Below are 16,409 nucleotides of genomic sequence, written 5' to 3' on the forward strand. Positions count from 1 at the left end.
GCTGCAAGGGTTTATGCGTCAGTGAAGCCTCTGTTCGTTAGTGATAATTGGCTCTGCAGCACCAAAACCCTCAAGAAAAAACAGACAAATGGGCTATCAAAGTTGTTGATCCTAACGAGCACATAAGCACAGGGTGTGTCCGTCTCGGCGCTGAAATGCCGAAAGTCACATGTAAGCAGAAAGCAGCAGAAAAAAGCAAATTCCCAAAGTGATCGACAGAATTACGTAAACAGGCAAGACCACAAGAGCAAAGGAAAAAAAACAGAAGTACTGACGCACGCAGCCATGAAATCGTTCCATCCCCTGAAGGAGAGCACAATAGAGCTTTGTCTCTGAGAACTTGAGAGGAGGCCTGCTCACTCGAGGGAATACGTCCGATGCAGGAACACATCAGTCTTTCAGAGGTCTGGACTCACAGTAGTTTATTACCATAGATACAGCAGGGAAGCACAAGCAACAGTGAGAGAACAAAAAGACATAAACGCGGTACATTTATGGCTCAGTTTTTCGGTAAATCTCGGTAAGTCACGCTGCAGCTGATACCGGAGCTCTTGTGTTTGCCTCCAGGCCAGAGTAATATAAGATTTTATTAGACAAACCAACAACAGAGTTAGAAGTGGGTGGTTACATTTGCAACCTAAAGGCATGGACTTCACAGCTAATGGTTACACATAATCATTCTCAGTCCAGCTGAGATTCCCAATATAAAACACAACCAGTGCACACCACACCTTTGCTATGGCCACTACCAACAAACAAACAAACAAACAAACAAACAAACTCATGCCTGTTTCCAGCACCGGGAGGAAAACAGTGAAATTAAAAGTTTCTATGTAAAGATGCTGAATTTTGAATCAGCTTCACTAGTCAGAGCAGAAGATTTATCATGAGTGATGGACAAAGTCACAGCTGGAAATACTGATTCATTCTATCATTCTATCACAGGTAAACACAGCTGGGTCTAAATGTGACCAAACAAAAAGTCATTTGCAATTAAAATTAGATTTTTTTTTTTTTTTTTGTGAATCCAAAAGTTTTGCTTTCTGCTGAACTGACGATGGGAATGACGGCGTGGAAGCTTCCACAGTTATCAGTGTTATAAGATCAAGCCCGTGGAGAAGATGGAGCAGAAATTTGTTTCTAAATGTATGAACTGCTTATTGCTGATAGAAAGAATGTTATATTTGAATTGGGATTTATATTATTCTGGCAGCCTTTAGGAGCTAATTTATAATTTTGCGAATTATCAGATATCCCAACCCTGACAGAATGTGCAAGTTTGGGTGGCACCTATGGGAGGTACTACACACAGTGTACTGCTTCTTTAATATGGCAGAGTGCAGATAGCCATTACTGGCAGCTGGGAAACCCTTCCACCAGTGATGCACTGTGCCATGCATCACATTCGCATTTTTTCAGTTCACTCTGAATTCATTCAATTCATAAATTCACATTTTAATCAAAAATGTATCTGACTTACAATCAAACATTATTTGAGTGCAGTGCCTGCTGCTTTACTGGCACATGTAATTTATTGCATACGTGCACTGTTTGAATGCAATATAAAGACACAAAGGTTACTGAAAAGGATGTAAGCACCAATAAAATGCTTAGTTTTCAAGCACCACTTGCATTGGCCAACAACTGCTGTCATAATTTTGTTGGTGTTCAGCTGCAGGCTGTGGAAAAAAGTCGTTCAGCTGTAGCCACTTGCATAAGACAGATCAAGTACATACTGCATTGTGCCTAAAATAACCTGACTGCTAGTCCTTCTAGCAAATTCATTTTACCCTGCTGAAAAGTCCTTTTGTTTTGTTTTTTATAAATTAATCTATTAAAATTTATAAAATAATAGAAATTGAAAAGAGGTTTCCTACAGCCCAGTGTAGTCTTTGCTATCCTCCATTTACACTTGAAATGTGTAATATTTATGCAACAGTACTATTAGGTGTTACTCAACTCAGAGTTTGGCTAATCTTATGTAACAGTTATGCAACAAGCTCCTTGTCATAAGGGCAGAATAGCACCAAAACATCACAGTTCAAGATGTACAAACATTTGAAAACATTACTGTATTTTAAAAAAAACAGCAGATTCACTTGATCCCTGGAAATGCAGTTCAAAAATCTGAATGTAAAAGTAGAAACTGATCAGACCAATCAAATATCAGGCTTTAGTTACCCCCACGTTGCCCTTTTAAACAGACCCAATAAATATCAGAGTGCAGAACAAATCAGGATTTAAAATGCAAACCTCCATCATTTCAGAAAATAAGATGTTGATGTTTGCAGTCCTTCATCAAACATGGCCTTATAAGAGTTTTTGAGGAAATCGACATAATTCTGAATGCTTCGCTTGTGGCTCTCTGATTGGTCCAGGCTAAGCTGCAGGTCTTTCAGACGCACCTCATACTGCTTCTCTGCCTGCAGATTGAGAGACACAAACAGACAATATAGCTCAGCGCTGGCTTCCAAGAAAAGTTCAGTCTAATGTGAGCGCGTCTTCTCTATGGCCCTTACGTTGAGCTTGCTCTGGCGAAGAAGCCTCAGCTCGCTTTCCCTTCTGCTCTTCTCGGCTCCCAGCTCCAGGATTTTGGTTTGAAGAGCCTCTTCCCTGGAAACAGCCTCTTCTTTCACCTTAGTGACCTACACAAGGTGAAAATGTGAAATATCATTATGGGATGCGCCATTTTCTGCACGACAAATCTTTCTTTGACACCAAGCTGGAGTAACACGAGTTGTTTTACACAGATACATGCATATCTAGCTTTGCCTGTTTACTATGTATCTCCAGCTGGATTGCTTACGGCATGGCTTCAAACAAATCTCGACTGAACTGTTAGGTTGTAATGTCTTACTTGATGATCTGAGATAAGAATAGATGCTGAACTGTTGGACAGCACTCCAACAGCTAACCCGTACCTGTTGTCTGACGTCCGCTAAAGCTGCCTCCAGCTGTCGGCTGAGGGCCTGACACTCTGACGAGCGCTGATCCAGCTGCCGGTTGCTGTAGCTGAGAGCGTCCTCCTGAGCCGTGAGCCTCCGTACCAGCTCCAGGTTCTCTTGCTGCAGTTTGTCTGTGTCTCTACACACACACACACACACACACACACACACACACACACAGTAAGCATCAATTTCTATACTGATAATATGAGCAGGTGTTTAATATTTGGGGTCTTACTTTTGGATAGAAATCACTTTTTCTTGTAATTGTAAGTTGGCCTCATGAATGGACTCCCTCATCTCTGCAGATGATCTCAGCAGTTTGCTTTGACTCTCCATCTGCAAAACATAAAATTCAGAGTTGCCTCCACGGGGTACAAGTAAATGGTGCAGAAAACATTCAACCACATCACGTGCACAAACGCTACTTTAAAACAACAACTACCTCCACGATCTGCTGAACATTTATCAGACTCAAATCGAGCGGATTTGAGATTAAAAAAACTTGTGACGGAAACACGTGATCGTCTGGTTCTACCAGAGATCACACTGGTGAGCACAAAAGACTCGCTAGTGGGCTCAACCTAAACGTTGCACAGCAATCACAAACATCAACACTCACAGCACTATTAGAAACCACAATGCACCAGCGGTCACCTGAGGCTATACTGCCACCCAGTGGTCAAAAAATAGGAAAATGACTGCATTTTACATTCTTTGACCACAGCAGCTGGCTTTGCACACCTTAACCTGCAGTTGCCTAATGGATTCTGACTTTTCTGAGCATTTCCTCTCCGAGCGTTGCAGGTTCTCCTGGCACTCAAAGAGACTCTGCTCAGCTGCATTCAGTAACTCGGGGTAAGCGTTCAGTTCCTCCACGCGCCCCTGCAGCTCCTGCCTCACCTGGGCTCCAGAGGAGGAACGGCACAAAAAAAAGAGTTGGGTTTCGGGAAATGAAACACAGTAATATGCTTTAAAATTCAGCACACCTCCCCAAGAGATCCTCACAGATGTACATGATTCATTCAGCTGTGGTTATGCAGCTGAAAAAAGAAAACTAAGTGCACAATGACTGGCCATTAAACAGCAGGTGAAACAGAGCTGGACAGACTTGTAATGGGCTGTTAGAATTCGTTTTTAGCTTAACAGAAACTGTGCACATAACGTAAATAAAATAAAGCAAATTAAAGAGAAGGGCGGTGGTACCTTCTCAACTTCTGCCTCTTTTCCATCTCGTGTCTTTTCTGTCTCTCTTAAAAGATTTGTATATTTTATCTTTAGATCATGGAGCTCAGCTTGAAGTTGTGCAACCTGGAGGGGGGAAAAAAATACAGAACATTAACATGAAACCTGCTGTGCGCTTCCCTGTCATTAAAAACTAGTGTAATTCATTCAGTGGCTTCTACAGACCACGTTTTGTGTCTGTAAATAATAGGTTTGTTGTAATCCTGTTTGGAAACTACTTTATCCTAACTGCGTCAGGAAAAAAAAGACCTTCAAACATGAAAAGATATAAAATACTAAAAAAAACAAGAATTGAAAGGTTAATATTTGAAATTAATAGATGAGAAGTAAAAGGTTTGAAAGTTTTAAGAACATAAAACACTTTGTTGTGTGTCAGTGTTTATTCAGAAATGATCTTTTAGAGGATCAAATATGATGAAAGAGTGCCTTTTTTTTTCGACATTGCACATTTTTTGATGTTTGTTGACTCCAGAGTAAAGTAGTGGGTCTATAAAAATAACAGTCATTTACAAACATGATTAAAAGTTTCCCTGCATACACGTAGCAGAGAACAAGAGACAGTCTAGGTCTGATGGTTTCTCACTGCTGGAAAATAAAATACTCGGTTTGATTTTTGCGCCAGTCTGCGCCAGACTGGCGACCTGTCCAGGGTGTACCCCGCCTCTCGCCCTATGACAGCTGGGATAGGCTCCAGCGCCCCCCGCGACCCTGAAAAGGATAAGCGGAAGCGAATGGATGGATGGATGGATGTTTGATTTTTGAGGTTCTGCCTGCACACAAAATGAAGAGGGCAGCAAACCAGATGCTCAGTTCCTCGCTGTAAATTCACTGGACAGTCACCTGTACTAATCTTACATGCATCAGACATCTCACAGGCACGGCGCTGCGGCGCTGACCCACTGTCACTGGGTGATGTTTGGAATATTTCAGGGCTGCAGCACATGAGAAAGTAAATCAAAATCAAAATCAAAATCAAAATACCAACCTGATAACAGAACTGTTCAGCTTGATGGTTCTTCTCCTGTGAGACAATCTTCTCCTCTACGAGGGCAGACTCGCACTCAGCGAGCTGCTGCTCCAGCTGAGCTACAGATTCCTGGGATAGCAGAGAAATCCAAAGTTTTAGTAAAATAAGGTCCTGCTAACTCCTAAATATGGAAACTGCACTTCAAACTTCTTGCAACATGTCTGTGCTTTTTGCCTTTCACAGTAATGACTCTCACATACAAGCTGTTCAGTAACTTGTACCTTGAGTGTTGCATTATTTATGCCGAGTTCTCCGTTGTCTAAGCTGAGTTTTTCGAGCCTTTGCATCAGAGTTTCATTTGCTGCAGCCAGCTCGTCCTTCTCCTTCTGCACTCTCACTGTCAAGTCTGCAATTTGACTTTAATGGAAACAGACACTTACAGTTCATGCATCACCTGAATATTGATGTACTCAGAAATGAGAAATGGCTGGGAAGGAGAACCAACCAACCTTTTCAATAAGTCTATATGAGCAACGAGTTTGTCTTTCTCATCTGTCGTCTGCTCCTTCTGTCGTCTCCTCGAGTCTCTCTCTGAATGGGCTTTGGCCAGCTGAGCATCCTGTTTGCCAAACAAGACAAACAAAGTCCAAACAGGATCCTCATCTGCTTCTGAAGCCAAAATAATGAACCAATTTGACCTCGTACCTTTTCCCTCAGCTGTGCGTAGCATTTCTCAATAGCAGCTTCAAATCTCTCCGCTCTCAGTTTCTGAGCTCGGGTGGCTTTCTTCAGAGATTCTTTGTCCTGTGCTGCCTTCGCAGACAGAGAGGTGATAGACCCCTTCAGATCATCAGTCTCCAGCTTCTGCTCAGTTATGAGTCTCTCCAGAGCCTGCAAAGACCATGAACCCACAAGCTTGCAGTTTTAATTTATACATTAATAAAGCAGTTTAGTCTACAGCGCAGCTAGCTGATAAAGGTGTCTGTACCCGTAATTGTACAGTAAGGCGATTGTTTTCAGCTTCCTTGTTGCATAGCTGTCCCTGTAGGTGAGCACGCGTTGCCTCTGCTGACTTGGTCATGTGAACTGCACTCTTTATGTTCTCCTGTTGAAGCCAGCTTGAACATATAATTTCATGGGCAATGACTTAATTCATCTGCAAATGATCTCTGCTGTACTTACCTGCTCTTTTCTCCGCAGATCCATCAGCTCCCTGACCTTCTGTTCACTCTCACTCAAATCTTTCTTTAAATTCTGCGAGAAAAAACATGGACACCAATGCATATTATCACATCACCATATCTTCACTTTAGGGGTTGCTTTGTGCATTAAAATCGCTTTTGTAAAGTTAACACCTTTAGAGTATGTACTGTGACATCAGAACCAATGTGGCTGTGCTCTCACTAGTTTAATCACCAAAGGCTGCCCCTTTGCCCCAGCCCCTTCCTCCAGCTCATCTGGGGGAACAACAAGGCATTCTCAGGCTGAGAGATATAATCTCCAGCGTGTCAAGGGTCCACCCTAGGGCCTTCTCCTGGTAAGACATGCCTGAAACACCTCACTGAGGAGGCACCCAGATGCTCAAACCACTTCAAATCGTCAGTGATCCAGAGTCAGCGCTCCTACCTTTTCCAGCTGAGAATAATGGTCTCAGACCTGGAGGTGCTGATTCTCATCTCAGTTGCTTCACACTTGACTGCAAACCACACCAGTGCACAATGAATGATAGCCCAAGTTTATCAGTTTCTTTTATCAGTGCCAGCTTGTTTTGGCATTAATGCCAGTAGGACTAATGTCTTTCTTCTCTTGTTCCTACACCGTGTTCAAACTCAAAGGTATTAAAACAGTTGAGCTGATGCTGAAAACTATATTTCTACTTCTGTTCCCCACATAGAAAAATGTAATCAGTGAGGGAATCTATAAAGAATTTGACCGCAGGCGTAGACAATGGAATTTCAATAAATGAAATGTTATTAATAATCCATCTATCTAACCACTATAACTTATCCTTTATCACTTTCAGGGTTCGTACGCTTTTTTCAGGGTCAAATTCAAGCACTTTTTAAGCACTTTCAAGATCCGTTTTTAAGCTTTTCCAGTACCCCCCCGCCGCACCGCCCCGCCAAAAAAAAAAGAGAATGCATGTTTCAATTTGCATCACCTCAGTAAGACCATGTGAAAAGACACCTTAGCTCCCCTTTTGTTAGGACATAGAAAAACGCACCACACAAAAATACTGCAAAAGGAACGGTCACCTTATATACTTAGTGTATAAACTCAAAATGCACATTTCACTTAAAAATTAAGATGTGCAAATGTGAACAAATCAACTTGTTAGAGATATTCTTCTCCTGTTGAAAAAAGAAAAACGAAAAATAAAGAAATAAGTCTAGATATTGATGCTTCTTTCCTGTGTGACAAAAAAATAGGAGACAGATGTTTGTTTGTTTTTTAAGTTATTTCCCAATAAAACTATTTTATTGCTAACTACATTGCTGTCTGTATTATTCCTGAAGTCCTAAATGATCACCTTTAAAGTGTTTGTGCTAATAACATCAAGTCAGACAGGCATGGAGAACAGCACTGACTGTTTAAGTATTTTAATGTGTAGGATGGCGATAAACACATTTTGAATGAAAGCCGGGGAACCTTGGTAGCACAGAAACAAGTGGCTATTCTTTGTGACCATATGGATCACTCATATTACCATTATTTCACCCAAAGGCACCAAATTAATATGCCAAAAAGCTGCAGCAATACACACAAATATAAACAGTACTTGGTGACAACTTTGCTTCTAGCCTCTAACCCTCTGGGGTCCAGGGTATAATTGGCCGTTTTTGCCTACTTTTGATTTGGCCTCTATATTTCACCATTAAAAACTGTTTATCTTGCCAATCTGTTATTATCTCATTTTGACATAATGTGTCAGCACAATTTATCTAAATTCAGACAAAATTTAAAATACAAGTAGAAAGTGATATTTTGACTGTAAAACCACAAGCATGTTTAAGGAATCATTTTCATAACTTGAAATGCAAATAGAAATTGGACATTTTTAAAAAATATGAACAAGTTTTGCAAACAACAAAGTTACATGGTAGCATTTACCTAAAAATGCAGCCAAGGCTCAGACGTTTTTTAGATAACCATTCAAAACTATTTACAGAACAATCAGCTGTGCTGCATCAAATAAGAAGGCACACAAATTATTTATGCAACTCCAAAAAATAGTTTGTGTCCACTATAACACAGATGAGAACAGCACAGGGATAAACCTGCAGGTCTGACAGCAGGTGTGTCACTCAGCGTTTACACTGCAATCTGCCTTTGGTGGCTTTTTTGCAGCAACTGTAACATTCACTAGTAGAACTGACACACAAAACAAAACGACTACACACTAACTACACAAGACAACACACTAACTTGAGACTCCAAACACGATAAACGTCACAAATCTCTCACGTATCAAAACTCTCTCTCTCTTTATCGCTCTCTCTCCTTCCTCTCTTCCCAAACAACCAAATACCACATGTTGTCGTATCATTTTTGATTGGTCGACATGGTACATTTTTCCACCAATAGGCAAGGAGTGTTTTTTCTTTTTTCACTCACAAGCAAAGCGTGTTTGCTAGCGCTCTCCATAAAAAACGCCGTTTTTACCGTTTCTTCCGGAGTAAACGCCACTGTTTTATTCAGAATATACCCCCCAAAAAATCATCGGTTTTACGTGACCTATCAACACAATTTAAAAACTGGTATATAGTTTGAAGTCCGCACGTTCGACCCAAGTTGAAATGGAGACTGGGTCCGTCGACGCCAGAGGGTTAATCAGAATAAGAAAGCCTTAAGTTAGCTAGTTATGTATCGGGCTAATGTTTAAAGCTTTCACTTGAGTAAATTAACTCATATTACTCCTAAGTAATATTAGCTAAGTTCACAGCATATTCCGTAATAGCGCTGCCATACTGCATCACTCTCAGTGCATTTCAATCATTTCTCCAGCGAGTTTGATAGCTAGCAAAATAATAACCATAATTTTTTTTTAAAAAATAGCATGTGTAACGTACGCGTACTGGAAAATTATTTACTAGGACTTACCTATCATGCGACCAGAGAGCGCAAACTCCGCCATTGTTGTTTTCCATCATTAAAAACATTAAAAGCATTAAAACAGCAACCTACAGGTATGTTAGCGCACTCATCCCCGACTGTCCGAGGGAGGGCGGGGTCACATATTGAAACAGACGCAAGGCAGCCCAGGCGGGAAATTTTACTTTGCTTTTTGCAACTCATTTTATTTCTCTATCTGATAAGAAAACAATTCAATCAGATAGCTATTTATTGTGAATGAAATGCAGTTACATTTTCAAGCACTTTTAAGCACCACATCTGAAATTCAAGCACTTTCCAAACCTTGAAAAGAGGACATTAGAATTCAAGCACTTTCCAGGATTTCAAGCACCCGTACGAACCCTGCTTTGTTTCACTGACTAAATCTTCACAAGCTAATCACAAAGCTTAATCCCTTACACTTCCCTCTTTTGTGCCACTGCATAGGTGTAATAAAAAACTCACCTCATTTTCACTCTCAGCCTGCGTGATCTTCTTCAGCAGCGTGTCAATCTGCTGGTCTGCATCAATTCGATTAGCCTTTGTGGAATTATTTAAAGCAAGGACAGAAATAAACACATTTTCAGTATGTTTTTATTTGCGGTTTCATGTGCTGCTATGATTTCAAACTAAATACAGTTGACTTATACGGTGTAGTAGCAGTTTAACAAACCTCCGCCTCTTGGAGCTGTTTCAGTTTCTGTCGCACTGACTTATTAATTCGTCTAAAGTCCTCTAGCTTTTCCAGCAGAAGCCCACGCTGTCTTGCAATTCGGCGTTTATCTTTGGCAGACTGTCTTGAATCCTTAATTGACATTAAAAAAAAGAAAATTAGAGAAAATGCAGGACAGCAATTGCAAAAACATATGTTTAATGTAGGAAACCCTTTGGCTTTACACAAAGCTAGCTTTATCCAAAATTGCTGCAGACCTACAGCATACTCATCGTCCATGGCGTCTTTAAACGACACTAGCTGGATTGCTGCAGAATTGGCAGCTGCTTCTGCATCCATTAGCATTTTCAGGAAAGGATTCTTTTTATTGCCAAAATCTCTGAGACTAAAATAAAAAGGAAAGCAAGAAAACACTTTGAATCAGTAAAGCTGTGGCAGCTGGCGAGTGCATATTCAAATGCATCATCGTTGTAGGACCTCACCAGCTGATCTCACACTCTGGGGTTCCTGTATGGAGACTGCTGCGTGCCCTGGTCCTACCAACAGGCTCATGACTGCTGTCTAGGTCGCCACGACTCAGAGTGAAATCCTCCCTGGTACCGCTGAAACCAAGGGGGGGACTTCGAAGGTCATCCTCTGGAGACATGCCTCTTACTGTCAACAGATGTGCATATAATATGCTCAAACGATATGTGCAAATATACTATGCGCAAAAACCGGCTATGCATGGGAAATACAGTTACACAGGCAAACCTCCGAGTGGCATCCCTGGGTGAAACCAAGGAAAGCTTGTAGTCCTTCATATGACTACTGGACTGTGGGGTCACAATATCATGTGTGACAGTTTCTTTACCATCTATGATCTGGGGCAATGACTTGTCAGGAGGAAACTTACCATGGTGGACAAAATTTAAAAACCAAAACATTCGTTATTATAGTTAATAATATTTATACAAATAATAATAATAATAATCAGAAGAAATTTATTTTAGACATTTGTTGTAATACTTCTCAGTAATAGTTAGGTAATAGAACCACAACCTTCTATTTCTTTATAAAATTCTCTTAAGGTTCAGTTTAGCGGGTTTTTTTTAGAATGAAAAGAAGCGATATGCTGTAATTGATAATTTTCATTGATAAGAAAGCCTAACAATGTAACCCATAGGTAACAAACAAACTGGATGATAAACCGCTGTTTTGAGGGTATTTTCTGGCTGATTTAGAACACGGGTTAAAGGCGACCCTTTAACATAGGAGATAGTTACAGACAGCTAACACAAGAGGAAGGTTAAAAGTAAGTCCTGTTTGGACATGAGAAAGCCAGTCGCCAATGAAGCTACTTCTTAGCAACAGACAAGGTTAAGTGGCTGTTAAGCTTTAAGGAATTCTAAGCGTAGCAAGCACTTTAGTAATTATACCAAGTAATCGTCATTCAAGTCTAGCGTGTTTAATAACGCCTAAACCAAGTAACCACTTACAAAAGCATGCCTGAAAATTTAAACAACACTTACTCCTTCGCCTTGTACTTCTTGTAAATAACGCTCCTCCACACTGGGGAGTCGCCTCTTGGAAAGTCTCACTCGATTTGTTAGATGTGAGGCAGCGTAACGACGTCAACTTACTATCTTTCTGTTGATTCGTTCCCTAAGGGTTGAATGGGCGGGGCCAAATTTGATTAGACCCGTAAACAGCCAATGAACAAGAGAAAGCAGAGAGCCTGGTTGAAACCATAGAAACGGAAAAGAAGTTTACTGTCGCGATTGCTAGTACGCCATCCTCGGGAAGCATCGAAGATCATTTAAAAAGATATATATTATTAAGTAAAGCTAAAAATATAGTATGACATGGCTTAGATATGTACGCAGCTAAGTCTAGCTGATTTCCATTTACCTTGCTGTTGCGATACTGCCTCGCTATCCCGGAATTTTTTAAAGATAAGTTAGCTGAAAAGCTAATGCTAACCAGCGTCAGTTGAGTGGAAATGTTCAAAGCTAAAATACTCTTTGTTGGTCCCAATGAGGTGAGTAAATTCTCATTTGACTTTACACCGGTTGCTGTTTTACCTTTCAGATTCCAGCAGGTAGCGAAAAGCGTCAACAGTGAAATTTGCCTTGGCTAATATTACCAGAGGAAGCACTGGACTTAAGTATTCATACCCTTCACTGTTACATTTACGGTCTGAGTTTATTTGTCACTGCTCAACAAAGTAATGTACTATGCAAAAGTCTCGAGCCACCTATCATGTTTTTTTATATTTTGATAAGTAAATGGGTGCAGAGATTTATTGAAAAATGTGCAAACATAGATTGAAACACAGTATATTAAATTAAAAACTGAGTTTGTAACATTATAACAAGTTTGGAAGTCGATATTTGGTATGATCAACTTTATTCTTCAACGAAGTCTGAACTCTTTGAGACACGCTTTCATGTAATTTCTTTAAGTACCTTCAGGAATATTTCTCTACGGTTTTTGAAGGACATTCAAAACTCTTCTTTAGATGGTGGCCGATTTTTTTCTGTTCTGTTGAGAACTGGGCTCTGGAGAGCCCAATAAATGGCTGGTTGTGTTAAAAATGCGTGTTTTAAGCTTTACTATCTGTATATGTATTTGCTGCATGGGCAGTATGTTTGGGATCACTGTCACGCTGAAAAATGAAACTGCTGCCAATCAGAATCTTTCCTGATGATATTGCAAGGTGGACTAAAATCTGACAGTACTTTTCTGCATTAATAATTCCATCAGTGTTGACAAGATCTACACCACTGGTTGAAATGCAGTTCCAAACCATGACAGATCGAGATGGCTTTCCCCCCCCCCCACATATGGCTTTAACTGTTGCATTTCTCCTCTGACCTCCCCATAAATGCTGAGATGATCTGAAACCAAAAATTTTCAAATTTGGATTAATCACTCCAGAAAACCTGTTGCCACTGATTTTTAGTCCAATTCTTGTGTAATTTGGCATACCACAGCCTTTTCTCCGTTTCCTTTCATTAATGAAATGGCATTTTTTTGACAGCCACCCTTCCACTGAGACCATTTCTAATGAGGCTTCAGTGAACAGTCGATCAATTGAAGGGCCACATACATCTCTCAGTTTTTTCCCTATATCTTAAGGACATGACTTTTAGTTACTGTTCAACTACTGCAGACAGGTTTTATCTGCTTCAACTTGTCGAGGTTCCTGAAACTTTCTTAGAACACCATGCTGGTACATGCCAAGTTTTCTGCTAATAACTGATGTGTAATCCCCTTGCTGGTAGAAAATACTATTTTGCGCCTGGCAATTTGAGTCATATTTTACATTATTGGCATTTTCAACTAAAACATCCATCCATCTCTCTCTTCCACTTACCCTTATCAAGGTCACGGAGGGGTCTGGAACCTATCCCAGCTGCCACAGGGCTGGGTACACCCTGTCAGTTTATAACAGGGGTTCAACTAAAACAATGGGACCAAAATTATATGTTTGTAACAGGCTACTAATAACAAAGTGCCTAGAGATACAATTTAAGACAGGTTTGTTGCTAAGTTGTCTGTTCTGTGTAGACACAACACTGGTTTATCCCTTGAGTTAAAAGGTGAAAAGGCAGGCAAAACTTTGAAAGAGCTTCAGAAAGCCTGGAGAACTATTGCTCGAGACCAGTTTAAAAAAATTCTGGCTCCTTGGAAGGACAAAAAGTAGCTCACGACTTTTGCACCATATTGTATAAACATTAAAAAATAAAATAAATATCAAAACTTACTGTACTTGTTTATATTAATTGAGGGGTGTGTATTGGTTTTCATGTGCTTATACTTACAAGAATGCTCATTTTGTGCCACCAAGGAAATTATGGAGGTTCAGGATGCTATGAGAGGAAGTGTGGTACTGGATGAGGAAGTCAGGAGTAGGGTGAGGGTGATGTATGAGGACAGGTTGAGTTTAGAGACTACATTCTTTTACGTCACTGACACAAGACAGACGCCAATTATCAGCGCCGGAGAAGCGCCCGAGAAGACATCGTGAACGCTTCCTGGCCATCCAGTGTAGATGTCAGTGAAACTGTTGGGAAGACAACGTTGGAGAAACGTGAAAATTTTATTTGTACTGTATAATCTGCAGATTCTGACAGGAATCTGCAACTATCCTTTGAAGCACCGCTCCTCTCTAAAACAGCAATAAGGATAATTATTAGGTTATTTACATTATTATGTAAATAACAAAATAACTTAAAGCAAAAATTGGGAAACGTAAACTCCGAAGTCTTTATATTAAGGGCCATCAGTCAAACAATATTGTTTGCTCTGGGTCTAAACAGGGCGCGTTGTGTGTGACGTCTTCTTTTGCGAATGCGGGTCGCTTTGAGGGTTCACACTAGAGCGCGTTTGCTGTCGCATTTTATTTGTAGTGTGAACAAGCATACAAAAAAATCGGATTTGATCAAAAAATCGGAATTGAGCATTAAGACCTGCAGTGTGAACGTAGTGTAAGTTGGTGAGGCAAGGATGATGTGTTTTGGACATGTACAGAGGATGCTAAGAATGAAGCTAGAAGGCATGAGAAAATAAGGAAGACCACTGAAGAGGTTCATGGATGTGGTGAAGGAGGACACAAAGAGGGCTGAGTTGGCTGATGTGGCAACCCCTAAAGGGAGCAGGTGAAAGGAGAAGAAGGGACATATTCTACTTTTTACTTTTTTATGTAACACTAGTAGTTAACTTTAAGGTTAATATTTACTTAAAACATGAGAGTGCAAACTTCCACAAGGCAGTTCACTCATGAATAACTTGAGCTTGCAGGTCATTTTCTTTCTCTTGACAGTACTTGGATGCAAACTATAGTGTGATATTTAGAGTCCCCATATACCAGTATCATTTACTAAATGTTGCCAATACAAATAATGGCATTAAGAAGCATAGTTAGCTCTATATAGCATTACTATCACTTTGACCTTCAGTTCAATTTATTGACCTTTTAGAAGAGGTCAGAGGTCAAATGTGACATTTCAAATCTTTGTATTGTACATTCTATATGTTGACAATGCACAGAATACTTATAAGAATCACTGTTTCTAAGTTATAACACTTTTTGTCAATTTTCAACCAGTAAATCATTAAGTTGACCCCAAAGACCTTGGTGGATACAAGTCAAATTTTAATAGCTTGTTAACATGGCCCCACTGTACACCCCTACAAAGTTTTACCAGAATTCATTCAAAACTTTTCAAACTATCGTGCTTACAGACAGAAAGAATGTCATGCATGTAAATGCTACCAAAAACATGACTTCCTTGCCGGAGGTAATAATTCCCGTCTGTCAGGCTGGGTAATGTGCTACTATTTTGCCATTGTACTTAAAGCCATCTGCTTTTCTGTTTTTCAGAGTGGGAAAACAGTTCTTGCAAATTTTCTCTCAGACACAACAGAAAATGTGGGCGGTGAATACAGACCTACTCAAGGAGTCAGGTACAAATCCTATGTGAGCTTTACTGCTTTCAACATCACTATTAAGCCACTCTGAGTGTCACTTCAGTGTAAAAATCAGTCATCGCAATAAGATTAAACCAATATCACAGCCTTCCTTGAGAGATATCAGTCTTTCTGTGTAAAAATACAAAGTGCAACTACTTTCTGTTGTTTCAAGGATACTGGAATTTGAATCGCAGCCTGAGGGCAGCAGTGACAAGTCATGCGAGGTTGAACTTTGGGACTGTTCAGGGGATTTCAAGTAAGTGGAGGCACAGACGTTATCCTTACCTTTATGTGATAATTAAGAAAAGTGTTCTTACTTTCGTTGTAATATGATGGTAGTAAAATGTATTCTCATACAGATTTGAGTCATGCTGGCCTGCAATCATGAAGGACTCCAGCGGTGTGGTGATCATTTTCAACCCTGATGTTCCAAGTCACCTCAAAGAAATAGAGATGTGGCATTCAATGTTCATCTCCTCTCAAGGTGTGCAGGACAGCCAGTGTCTGCTCATAGCTCACCACAAGCCCGGCAGTGGAGTGGAAGACAGACGGCTGCCTTTAGGTAACTTGTGCTGCAGTCCTCTGAAAGTCACGAGAATCATTATCTCTGGGCTAATGTAGTCACATTTTCTCATGCAGCGTCACATCTAAGCAGACTGCTACTCATTCACTCCAACCTGGAAGAAGAGCCAGAGGATGTGAGGCAAGCTTTCTGCAGATACCTGGGAAACGTCGTGAACGCGATGTCGGAGAGTCGAGAGCGAGAGGAGATGTCCATCATTACGTAGCAGTAGCATCTATAAATTATGCGGCCTGAATGAAGATATGTTTTTTTTTGTTGCCATCTCCAGTACTACTACATTTTCACTCTAAATTAAACGTGTATGCAAACTTTAATATTCTCTACATTAGGTGTAGAACATATTCAGTGTTGGTTTCTTGCATTTTGTAAATCTTTTATGAATAAAATACGACTCAGTTCTCTCTTGAAATTAATACTCAAGACACA

At 40.3% G+C, this 16,409-nt stretch overlaps 2 protein-coding genes across 4 annotated transcripts; one reads left to right on the top strand and one right to left on the bottom strand.

Annotated features, from left to right (window-relative positions):
- Positions 1 to 405: 405 nt before the first annotated feature.
- On the bottom strand, positions 406 to 11,552 carry LOC116315295 (outer dense fiber protein 2-like). 3 transcript variants are annotated; one of them, XM_039601948.1, is made up of 17 exons: positions 11,455 to 11,552; positions 10,426 to 10,597; positions 10,205 to 10,328; positions 9,944 to 10,075; positions 9,736 to 9,810; positions 6,340 to 6,411; positions 6,146 to 6,262; positions 5,863 to 6,048; positions 5,667 to 5,776; positions 5,439 to 5,574; positions 5,176 to 5,286; positions 4,152 to 4,256; positions 3,690 to 3,848; positions 3,184 to 3,284; positions 2,922 to 3,084; positions 2,520 to 2,645; positions 406 to 2,423 (listed from the first exon to the last, which is right to left on the bottom strand). In XM_039601948.1, exons 2-17 carry the CDS (start codon positions 10,587 to 10,589, stop codon positions 2,259 to 2,261), a joined length of 2,046 nt encoding a protein of 681 aa, XP_039457882.1. In that variant the 5' UTR covers positions 10,590 to 10,597; positions 11,455 to 11,552; the 3' UTR covers positions 406 to 2,258. The 3 variants fall into 3 exon arrangements, with proteins under 3 accessions (XP_039457882.1, XP_039457883.1, XP_031589422.2); XM_039601949.1 differs by lacking the exon at positions 6,146 to 6,262; XM_031733562.2 differs by lacking the exon at positions 3,690 to 3,848 and having other exon boundaries at positions 11,455 to 11,549.
- A 121-nt stretch (positions 11,553 to 11,673) lies between these two features.
- On the top strand, positions 11,674 to 16,396 carry ift22 (intraflagellar transport 22 homolog (Chlamydomonas)). The gene is made up of 5 exons (XM_031733599.2): positions 11,674 to 11,963; positions 15,312 to 15,394; positions 15,573 to 15,656; positions 15,760 to 15,962; positions 16,040 to 16,396. Exons 1-5 carry the CDS (start codon positions 11,925 to 11,927, stop codon positions 16,186 to 16,188), a joined length of 558 nt encoding a protein of 185 aa, XP_031589459.2. The 5' UTR covers positions 11,674 to 11,924; the 3' UTR covers positions 16,189 to 16,396.
- The last annotated feature ends 13 nt before the right edge of the window (positions 16,397 to 16,409 follow it).

The sequence above is a fragment of the Oreochromis aureus genome, linkage group 18 (genome assembly GCF_013358895.1).
Source record: "Oreochromis aureus strain Israel breed Guangdong linkage group 18, ZZ_aureus, whole genome shotgun sequence".
Classification (NCBI taxonomy): Eukaryota; Metazoa; Chordata; class Actinopteri; order Cichliformes; family Cichlidae; genus Oreochromis; species Oreochromis aureus.